The sequence below is a fragment of the Parus major genome, chromosome 2 (assembly GCF_001522545.3).
Source record: "Parus major isolate Abel chromosome 2, Parus_major1.1, whole genome shotgun sequence".
NCBI lineage: Eukaryota > Metazoa > Chordata > Aves > Passeriformes > Paridae > Parus > Parus major.
Window position 1 is genome coordinate 27,738,203 of NC_031769.1, and position 12,299 is coordinate 27,750,501.

At 37.9% G+C, this 12,299-nt stretch overlaps 1 protein-coding gene across 6 annotated transcripts in view; it reads right to left on the reverse strand.

The window, feature by feature from the left end:
• The window catches only part of ETV1 (ETS variant transcription factor 1), a 66,751-nt gene that overhangs the window by 22,151 nt on the left and 32,301 nt on the right, over nt 1-12,299 (reverse strand). For all 6 annotated transcript variants that reach the window (XM_015619381.3, XM_015619380.3, XM_015619382.2 and 3 more), the window contains 3 exons: nt 10,376-10,505; nt 8,622-8,810; nt 4,590-4,837 (listed from right to left, as the gene is read on the reverse strand). In XM_015619381.3, the coding sequence (XP_015474867.1) occupies nt 4,590-4,837; nt 8,622-8,810; nt 10,376-10,505 (567 nt within the window). The remainder of the gene's footprint in view (nt 1-4,589; nt 4,838-8,621; nt 8,811-10,375; nt 10,506-12,299) is intronic.

Consider the following 12,299-nt stretch of genomic DNA (forward strand, 5'->3'; position numbering starts at 1 on the left):
GGGGAGGAAATCAACCTGCAAATAAATATAACCTGAAAAAATACTTTTTTCCCCTTGAAATTTCAATTCAACACTTTCTCTTACACTTTCTTCTTCAAACCCCCAAATTTAAGAATACATTGACACCTAGGGAAGAATGCAGCACTAGGGGGTCTTTTTTCATATTAACACCCACTGACATGCTTTTCAAAAAAACACCTCATCAGGTATTTGAGAGGACTCTTGCATTTTATTCTTTTTTCCCGTCATTAAGTAAAGACATTTATAACATGGATGGCAGAATGCTACTAACATTCTATACCTATAAGAGCAAACTTAGGAGGTTTATAAGTGTCCTAATTAACAACTTCCTGCACAAACCTTATACAAATCCTTTGCTGCAAGTATGATACAGCCTTTTGCTTCAGCACTATTGTCATGAGTGCACAGGTCAAAGCTCTTTGTGGAAGGAAAGACAAGCTTAGGACACGGAGCCCCTGCTCCATTTGTCACAGGGGCTGGAAGTTGTCTATGTAATGAAGCAGAAGTTTTCAAGAAAAGAAAATACAGCTGAATGGTCAACTTTAGGCCCCAGTAAAGCCCATTCCAGCTCCAACAAGATTTCTCAAAGTAGCCACATTGCTTCTGCCAGATTTCCAGTATTATGAATTTTTATACTGCCTATACTGAGACCCTTATCAGATGTTCCCGTTATTCTTCATCTAGAAATAAAAAGTCCCTAGCAGCTAGGATTTGAACGTTTGTAGCACATAATGTTCTTTTAAAAATCACCCAGTTCTAATCGGGTACCCAAAAAACCAGGTTTATATATCTGATTTGTCTCTCAGCTTGCGCTCATTTCTCTTAGCAGAGGGGCAGTTCACCATCCATTCTCACTTGCCAACACAAGGTATTTGCTTGTGAGACTTCAGGAATTAAAGGGATGAGCAACTCAGAAAGAAAGACATGGAGGCTAATAATTCTGTCTGGAGAGTTCATTCTTTAAGTGATGTGACTAGTGTCTCAGAAGTGACAGGGAGAGAATCCAAATTTTCTAAGGTTCGTTCAAGCGTATTAATTGTGAGGCTACCCTGAAATGAAACTGTGAGAACAGCCCTGCTAATGCCTGTAACACATTCAGGAAGTACTGAATCTATCTAAATTTCAACAGAAAAATTCCTGGCAATCAGTAACTAGTATATGCAAGCAACAGTTCCTTCTCTATTCATCTCCATTATCCCTGTGTGACAAATTTCAGTTTCCAAAGATATGGTCACAAAAATTTTGCAACCAAAAAAACCAATTTCAATTGGGCAAAACCAAATATAAGATTTAAACTTAATAATTTAAGATGTCATTTTGATTTTTAATAAAACCTGATTTTTAGCATTTATTGATACACACACAGCTAGAGTCATATCTTAGCATATTTGCAAACACACTACATCATGTAGGAAGGGTTAAGCCTGTGAAGATCCTGCTCAAAAACAAAATGCAGAAGAGACAAGCCATATCAAGTTTGACCTTTTTGTTTAAGTACCTGAATACATCACTCAATTCTCTAAGTGCTAACTGTACAGGAATATCCACTATTAGGCCTTGTAAACAAATGTCTAAGGAAGCCTTTTGAAGTATATTCATTAACTATGCAAAGTCTCAAAGCTCTGTATATCCCTGGTTGCACTTCTGTGACTAAAGTTGCTAGATGTACCATAAAGTACTAAATACATCTGATGAAAAAAAAAAAAAATCCATGGCAGAAAATGTCTGATTGAACATATATGATGCACTGTGACTTCTAGAAGCATGGATGGATAAGGAAGAGCCTCTACTGTGTTGACATTTTTCTTTTTCCATTATCTCAAACATCTCCATTATCTCTGTTCTGCAGTAGAAATTGCATACCTGCAATTACAATTACAACTAATTGATCTGCCATTTCCCATGTCATAATTAATGTCATGTTTTAATAGAGTTGTAATCATTCTATAATAATGCTTTTCATTCATCAGCTTCCCACAAAGTATAAAAGAATAGTGCACAACAGTGATGAACTTTTATGAGCCTCTTTCTAAAACATCCCAAAAGGAACATCTCAGTGCATTACAATGAACTTTTTAAATATGTTTCTATATTCTTATCTGAACTGCAATAAAATACAATGAAAAAAAAAGACTTTGTAGTCTGGCATTTCTCCTTCCCTGAACATCCATAGGTGAAAAATGAAATCAATGATTCAGTGACAAATACATTATGTTTCCTAAGGGGTTATTTAATGTACTCTTAGCAAGGATGGAAAATGATGGTTTCTAGAGAACAGATGGTAACAAGACAAAATATCAACAGACCACAGTCGTTGACTGCAATTTATGGAGTGTACAGATGTGTCAACTTAAATGCAGTGATTCTGAGGCCAATAAAAGTACTTCCTGATACCAACAGATTAATTTTTCATGACCACTGGTTACACAGCTATTACATTTTTTAAAACTAATCATTCATCTACAAAAGAAGCAACAATTTTGCTTGAAGATCATTATTATAAAGTGGAATGTTGTTCTTGCTGGCACAAAATAAATAGGCATGACAGGACTGGATACAAGTTTGTACATCTTCATTTCAGAATAAAATTTCCTGCTTCCATCCATACAGAGCATTCCAAAGAAAGATGAATGTCAGCAGCCAACTCAGACTTAAAGTAACGGTATGCAGTAAGGAGATCCCACTTCTGAGCCAAATAAGATGCATATTTACGAAAGGGCCTTTTTTGACCTTTAATTTAGCAGGATGAATAACAGTGCTTGTGAAGGTTGCAAGGGACTGGCAGTTCCTGAAGCTGCAGTTCTCCATTTATTATCCACTGCCACATGACCTACACAGTCTCTCCCATATGCTCTAGGACTAGGGATACACAACTCCACAAAGCCACAGATCTCAGAACCTTCATCAAAAAAAGGGTTGAGCTCTGGATCTGATCCTTGTAATTTGATTTCATTTTCATTTTGTCTTGTATTTCAACTTGGAGAAATATTTCACCCCTAGTCCCCTCCCTGTTAAGGGCTAACTCGAATTTTCCTAAGGATTGGTTCTTTGCTTGTTAAGAAAAAAAAAAAAAAAAAGAAAAAGCAGCTCTACTTTCCAAATTCCTCCATTCCAACATTGAGATCAACTCTATAACAAGGACTTTATATTAACGAAACCACAAAATAGCCCACCAAATAGACAGCATTATCTAGAGAAAGAAAATAAAAAAACAGTTCTACGCTATATCAAATTGCAAGATAGTTTGTCATGAGCTAAAATTTCAAAGGACACTTCAACTCAGCTGTCATATATAAATGGAATATAAATGGAATATAAACTGCAAAAGCAGCTAGACAGAGACTGAATCAGAAGGAAAGCCCTGGGAGTACAGCAGCACCAAGAAGGGGGAGTCAGACTGAAGTCAGACAGAGCCATCCATTCCCCCTGCCCAAGCCAGCACACATGCGTACGAAAGCAATGTACCCTCCTCCAGAAGCATAGCTGGGACATGCTGAACACATCCCTCACTTTCAACAGTGTGGCATACACAAAGCAGGACAGAGGCAGACACTGCAGAGCTGCAGAAATCACACTAAAACTGAAAAACATTTTGATTGCATTATCTTGGCTTCATACCAATCAATGGTTTAACCCCACCCTAGAGCACTCCTCGTCTTTTAATCTCAGCTTCTTTCCATACCACCTTTCCAGCTTTCTTCATTGTAGCTTCCTTTGCCTTGTTACTTGGTATTCATTACTAAATTTCTTTTTTAACTTCTTAATTCTCTCATTCCTTTCCCAAGTATAATACAAATATTACGTTGAAATTTTGTCCAACATTTACAGTGTTACTCCCTTGATTTATTTTTCCATCCTTTCTATTCCTTATCTTTTCTATTGTGATCAGAAGCTATTGAGAGCAGACTCTGCCACCATCTCCTCTGTTTTGTACTGTCTGTAGAGCAATAAGGTTCCATTCCAGTTGCCCCATAAGCACAATCATAACAAACATTATTAATAGCAACAGCGTATTCTCTACATCAGCAACCTGGCATCTCAGATTATGTACCTCCACAAAACACAGCAGTATGCACAAACTGAGAAGCTGACACCAATTTGGCCAATTCTTCTCCCTCATCGGTTTTATAGCTGTATAAACCCCACTTCAGTGGAGTTACTCCTGATTTAAAGTAATGCAAGCAGGAGAAGTAGTCCTCTATTTCTGGCAGACAGATGGAAGAACTCATAAAATGGAGCATACAAATTCAGAGGTCATAGATGAAACAGTACAGAACAAGTCCCCTCTTAACAAAGCAAATTTGCACCTGTTACTTTCTGATTGCACATGTTACATTTCTGATCAGAGATTTCTAGAAAATGAAACCCTTTAAAGAGCAAGAAATGGAGGCACGAGTCACACTGTCTAATGAAGTAATCTTAATACTTTGTAAGCTGTCTCAGACGGAATTTGTGAGATGTAAGTGTCAAGAGAATGAGTTTCATTTCATAGGATCAAAATATCAATAGCACTGACTTGGACTCATGTATACCTTTGCTATGCAGAACTAAAGGAGAATCTCACCTACCTGAATCATATGCAAAATCCCTAGGTTCCTGTTTAATCATCAGAGGAGGGGGGAAATTTTGACTGGCTGCACTTCCAACCATAGCGTTGTGTTCATAAACTGGATCGTGGTACTCCTGCTTAAAACCTTGAGGCGGGAAAGGAATGTTTGGTTCAGACATCTGGCGCTGATAAATTGGACGTCCTTCCCTTGGCATTGCAGGCAAAGGTGGGAAAGAATTGCAAGGTTCAGAGAGCTGGCGGCGAAATCTAGAACACAAATTAGAGAGGTCATGTAAAGGACTTGAGCTACATTCCATTTCTCAAAGATCTTCAGAATTCATTATTAGTGGCTGTATCTCTTTCTCAATAACAAACATTCTGCTTATGATCACTCCAAGTGCTCCCATCAGGATCACCGTCATTGTACAGCAGCAGCAAGCAAACAAATGAAAATCCCACCTATTAATACCAGCTCTAAGACCTGTCCCCACCAAATCCTCTTTGCAATCAGTATCTTCCCTCAACAAAAGACACAAACAGGAAATGCACCAGCTTTAAAACAGTAGAAAGACTGACATTCTACCACAGTGACATGACGGAGGCATAGGTAGTTCTCAGCTCTTTCACAAGTGTTAGCAACATCTTGCTCACGCTCTAATTTACTCTTACCCATCTTACTGATACACGGAAACCATTCTGACCACAATAAACACATTTTGAATAGAATACTGTCTGCTTTAACATTTGGAAACATTCCAGGGTAAAAGTCCAGTGTTCTGTTCTCTTGGGAGTGATATCATGAGAAATCGACTCGCAAGGATGGCACTGCATTCCAACTGTAACGGGAAGGGAATGTCAGCACCCCAGTAAAAGGAGAGGGTACAAATTTTTGTTGCGATGACTAATTACTCTCCTGCCTTAACTTTTCCCCTTAGTCTTTTCTACATGAAAGTTGTAATCTGTGCAAGCCACACTGCCATTTGCTATGCCCAAATGCTCTTCAGTAGGCATAAAATAAGAGAATTTAGTTTTAAATTATCTTGATTTACATGCAATGCTACTCTCAAGAACCTGTGCTTGCTTTTTCTTCCATGAAACCTATCTACCTGAACTAAAAGCCCTGAATGTAATTACTTGGACATCTGCAGGTTCAGAACATACAGAAGAGTACCAGGATGCTATTTTCCCACTGGGCCCTGAAGACTGTATGACATCTTCCTGTTATCTCCTGCAGATTACCACAGTAGTAACCACCACAGCAGTAATATTGTGTCACATAAAACAACAGCAGATGAAATGTTATTGCAAAAAGCTGCTTACTAGTCCTGTTATCACTTACTATAAACAAGACACATTTAAAAAAAAAGAAAAGTAACTTGTGCCTTTCTTTGGAAGCTTCTTACTGTCACACACGAAAAAATGAATCATTCCTGAGTTTCCTGTACTTTGGATCTGAACCAACTTTGGTTCACACACAAAACACTTTCTTTTGGAGAAAACTGTTGAGAAGCACAATGCAGGGGGTTTGATTGCACAAACAGTAGAATCCTTGAATATCAACTCACAGGTAGTACATGTCTCTAAAACAATTGAAACTCTACTACCATCTGTCATAATACGGTGTAACTTGTTCTGACAAATATTTACTATAACAGCTTAATTATAAATACTGTGGAAACTACAGAGATAGAAACTATTACAATGCAGTAGTGGGGACAAAATAAATTTTTCTAATGCTGCTGTAAATACTATAATTTTTTGCAGCAGAAAGAGTACTGCGCTGTAACATTGGGTTTTGCAATTCCACCTACACCTGCAGAAAATAAACTTAGAAACTCAAATGTATTATGAAACAGTTAGGCTGACTGACACTGCATTCATTTCCTTTTTTTCCTTTTTTCATTAGCCAAAAAAAGAAGCAGAAATTATCATTAAGAACTGTCAAGGAGTGAATCAGAAAATTGCAACTTGAAGATAAAATAAGAAACAGGCTCACTCACAAAGACTCAAAGGAAGTTAATAATACTTGTTGTACTGGAAGCTTTGTATGGAATCAAGCCATTTGTTTATACAAGTGGATTTGTTTCCTGTTGGTACTTGTTAGGACCACTTATCGTTCACACACTCATGCCCTGTATGAAGATGTATGGGCTGTATGTACTAGATACTAATGCTATCCCTATGCCACCAATGCGCGTTCCAAAATAATTATGGCTTGAATTATAGACTCATATAAGAATTCACAAAGGCAGGTAATTTGTTTAAATGACATTTTCTGAATACACTCATTGTAGTAGTAGCTCACCTTGTAAGTCAGGAAAATTTGAATTTCACAAAAATATGAAGTACATGTTTGCTTCATACACTGGATTCAAAATAAATAAGAAAATGGGGGAAAATATCTTCATATCTTCCACTATAATTCCACCTTTCTTGAAAAATGGAAAAAAATATATCTATACATACATATATATGTATATATATATACACACATATATATATTTTTTCCCCTTGAGTCAGCTATTTTGGACTCTACTAGAACACATGATGTTCTGTAATAGAAGGGAAGCATTAGTGCAAAATGCCCTAAAGAACATGAAAATCAAAGATGGGGGAGCAAGGGAGGAGAAATCACGTAAAGAACCTACAAAGCTTACACAGAGCAAGAGTTATGGGTACAGAAATTACACTAGGATAGATGCAAAAATGTCTGTAAATACTCAAGTTAGGGCTGTCACACTGCTCTTTTTACAAGTTGCTTTATAACAAAAGATTTTTTTGTCTGAAAAATCTTACTACTGTTCTCTTCATGTAAGCCACTTAGCTTCTGCAGATTTCAGTCTCCTGGCAGCTTGACTTTGGTGCACGTACAGACACACATTTATCCATCATGCTGTAATCTAAACCCCTGCTGGCTTCACTGGGGGCCTTTGTGGTTAGACCACAGTCCATGGCTGGGGAGGGGATGGGGACTATGGCAGGTGAAGGTGCAATTCTGTGTTTCTTGGTGGCCAGAAGGGCTTGTAGAGAACCTTGGTGGTATTTAAAGCTATCTCAGCAGAGCACAAAACAGCAATATTAACATTAGTTACCTCCTTCAGAAGGGATCTGCACAAATCCCTGGAGATAAGAGCCCTTATTAGAGCAGAAGCATGCACATCACACTCCCAACAACTGTTTTTCTTTTCAGGTCTTTCTTAATTTGATAAAAGTTAAGAGGTAAAACAAGTTTCTGAACATATATCTCTTTACACACCATTGGAATTTTAAATGTTCAAGGGCAATTAAAACTCAGCATACAAAAACAACTTCATGCAATAAAGGTTAGGGTAAATAGAATTCCACAAACAAGTGTTTGGACTGAAAAAACAGGGAAATCCACTGAGCATATCTGTTGCAAAACTGAGCTAAGAAAGGTAGTAGCCTGGGGATTTCTAACATATCAAAACAGAACAGGGTGACTTAAGGACAGTTTAAGCATAAATTCTAGTCTCTAACTCTTGTGGCTTTTACTCAGACTAATGTTATTTAATCACGGTTTATGTTGGCATCTTTTTTGGAAATGCTATATTACGAAAGGGCTTGGAAAAATGATCCACCCTTCTAAAGAATATTCCGAAGCAGGAACACGGAATTCTGAAGCGTGGCCACTTATCCCTTAGATAGGTGAACTGCTTAGTGAGAGGCCAGATATTTATAGTTAGGAATGTGTTTGCTAGTGACTTCATCACCTCAAAGTGCTGTCTAGCCTCAAGTGAATCACAAAACTATAGAGTAGCCCAGGTTAGAAGAGACCTGGAAAGACCATCAGGTCCAACTTTTTTGTGGGAAAGGGAGCCTAGTTGAGATTATCCAGCATACTGTAATCACTCTCACAAGACCGAACCAACATGTAATTTAAATTCTGTCACTGCCAATGTGAACTCAGACTCTAGTGCACCAACCTTAAAAGGGAATTGTTGTGGGCAGGAAGTCAGTAGTACCCTATATAAGAGTGGTAGCCACAGCCTAAGCACCTTCTGCATGGGTCCTTCACGTGTTTTGTGTTTACCTGTGATCCATAGGGAAGCTGTTGTCTTGAATGGACTGGGATGGAGGAAGGTGGGTAGGGAAAACGCGGTCAGGTTTAGGAGTCTGAGCGGAGTTTGGGGAGGCATGGTGCAGCGGTGACACGGGAGTGCTGGATGGCGTTGGTGGGTTGGAGGGCCTCATTCCCACTTGTGGTTTCTGATCATAGGCACTGTTAGTAAGGCAAGGGAAAAGTGAGGCAGGTTATTTTTTCCAAAGAAAAAAGAAAAACCAAAACCATAGTATCTACATCCATAAAAAAATCACAAGTGCCCCATTTAGAAGCTTTTGATTATAGCTAACTTACGAACCAGTTTGGGGCAGAAGAATTCTCAACTTTACATTAAGAAGAGCAATGAAGAAGTCATGTTAGAGGCAAGTGATTCAGTGCAGCATTTTCTTCTCTGAGGCACAGAAATGTATTTTTAAAGGACTCAATCTTACAGTCACATTCTAACAGGATGTACACAAAATACATAAAAGTAGAAGCACCTGGACTAGAGCACAAAGAGCTGACAGTGCCTGTCAAGGCTCTTTTTCTTTTGCACGAACCACAAAGTGAGACAGTAAAACAATACAGCCAGAGGGAAGGGATCTGACCCAGAAAAACAATGGTATGCTGGCTTAGCTACCCATACTAGGATGTCAGCAGCCTCTCCTGATAGGTCTTTTTACCCCTCTCTCTCTCAAAAATAAACTACTGGTCCTACAAATATATAGATGCTATTTTCAAGGGTGTCTCAAATCAGGAAAAGACTTGAGAACACTTTGATCATCGCTGTTTCTTACCAGGAGAAATGCAGACATTAGGAATATAGTAAGCACAAGCTTGCATGGTTCCCTATGTCAGGTCCCTTAGCACCCATCAAATCCATCAATGGATTAATTTGATTTTTGAAACCAAAACCACTCCTTATAACTGGCAAAGGTGCCAGTCTTTTCCTTTTTTTTCCCCCCATTCATATCCAAAAAGTTAAATGTTATAATGCTTTAAGTGCTAACAGTTTTTGTAATACATTAATGAGAATCAAAGCTAGATGAAAGATTCTAAAATAGACTGAAACATCAATAAGAAATCCTTCACTGCTGACACTGAAGGAAGGAGTGGCACGTAAATGCAACCAAAAGAAAGTCAATAAGGAATGAAGAGGTATCAAGCCCCTCCACCACCACAAATAAATAAAGCTTTTATTATCTATGCCTATAAAAGAAGACAACTTGCTTTTGAGTAACTATCAAAGATGCAGGGACTGATGAAACACTGTTTTACAAGGTAATCACCCAGGAATATACACATACAACATCTGCACAATTTGTCAAATACCTAATGTGTTGCTCAGACCTGCCTATCCCTTGCCTGTTACACAGATCTCTCTTTCCTAATGTGCATAATGCATTTTGAAAGTACTTTCAACACAGCTCACAGAAAAACAAGATATTCCTTCCTTCTATTTCATGCTTGTACCCTGGGTTTTTAAACTCTGGCTAGCTCCCATGGAGGAGGAATGGAGGATGTGCATTTTGATGAAAAACACTGCTTTAAAACTCTTATGTAAGTGTTTGATACAACTGTAAACAAATCCATCAGTGTTCATCAGCTAAATGCATTATCTCATCAGTCTGTTATCTGCTGAAGAGGTAACTTTTATAAGATCTCTATTATGGTTTTATTACTCTTTAGTCAGTCTTCATTTAAACTAGCAGTTCTCACTGCAAACATGCTCCTAATTGCTTTACCTGACATTGTACAGGCACTTTTCCCCATAACTGAACTTGAATGGTTGCTCTTGACTGCAAGCAGAGCCAAGTTCTGAACATGGGCTATGGGGTTCCTTCTTGATTTTCACAGGGAGACCATGAAAAGCCACTGGAAAGAGAAGGAGAATGCAATTAAAACCCAAGTACAATATCAACAATTAGCTTCCCCAAGTAAGCTCGACACTGCTAATTAAACACATAATTAATTAAACCATTGTAATAATAAAAACAATATAGGAAATAAACATTTCAAATATTTCTTTGAGTGTCAACTGAAAAATAGACACCAGAGATCCTTCACATTGGCTATTATCACTTCTATTGTTTAATAGAATGATGGCCAGCATCCCATCTCATTAGCAGGAAAATAACAGCCCACTTATATTTGGCTTAACTACTGTAAATGTTGTCAGAGGCAAAATACTTCCCAGGCACCAAATGTTTCTAAGTAATATCAGAGGTAGCTTTTAGCTACAAATGCAATAGTGGTCCACTTCAAAGACTGCCACACAAACGACTCCAAAATAAATTTGAGATATATCAGCCTCAAGTATATGATCAGTAATGCTTTTGCCCCACAAAATGCTTGAAAATTTGCAGCTGAACCCTTTAAACTGGATGATTATATGCAGTTTTAATTATAAATAACATCTAAAAAAATTCAGAAGAAATTGCTTAAGTATTTTTTCTTAAAAATAAACAAGATAAAATCCTGGTCTGACCAAATTCAATAGTAAATGTGATATAGGCACACACACACAAAAAAAAAAAGGTCATACTTTTTAAAAGCTAAAAAAAAAAATCCATAGGGGGTGTGACAGAAATGCAGAATTAATTAGAAGCACAAGTTGGCCTGTATTAAGAGAAAGGCCAAAAGTAAAGGCAAGGTTAATCAGCAAATTCGTTTACTCCAGACAACTTTCCTTATTTCGTATCCGATCTTAACCAAAATTAAAGCAGAAGAAAATACAAAGTTCACCTGGCATTGCCAAACCTAAGTAACTGGCTAGGAAGACAAAGGACTAAAAGACAGGTATGTAACAGCTTGAAAGCACACCTGTCAAATTTTAAATAAAATTATGTTGTTAATGCATTTCTGAACTCTGAGATGCCTAGAATTCAGACATGATCTTATCACTGATTTTTGATGTTGCCACCAAAACAGCACAGTATGAACATCACTTTCCAGCCTGATGCAGACACTTGTATTTCCGTAAAAATCCACATACATGCAGCAGTTCCTGTTAGGGAATCTCAGCCAAACAGTCAGGCTCTCTTTATGTACCATCAAGTAGCATCTTACCCCTTCTCTTGCACCTGAACTTGGAAAAGACTATTTGTTACAGACTACGTATTTTCTGATACTAATGCATCCGCATACACATGCCAGTGTTCATTGGGGAGATAAATGAAATGCTGCCTAAGAAGTGAGCATCAGAACCACTAAACCCTGGCATCTGTGAGTAAGGTCTGGATTCCAGCCTTTTGCCATGGATTTTCTCATGGTTGGGCAATGTACACAGAACTCTTCCACAAACAGATCCTCTCGTACCCTGTTACATGAAAGCTTCTACTACTGCCTTTCAGTCGAGTCATCTGCAATGTAACACTATTCTATTTTGCCACGTATTTTCACAAAACTCACAAGAGTTAGCAGAAAACTGCTATTCAGCTATTATATTTGGTGAATAATAGTCAGTTATGGGGAAAGATTAGAAAGGAGAAGCGGACAATAAAACATATAGAAATGCATAAGCACAGCACAACAGCTTAGGAAACAGAGATGGAAAATGTGAACATCACAAGAAGAAAAGAATTCTTCCTGAATAAAACTGTCTGGACTTGCACTAAAAAGAAGCCAACATGGACTTCTTGAAAAGCGATTCTCAGATTTAATAATATG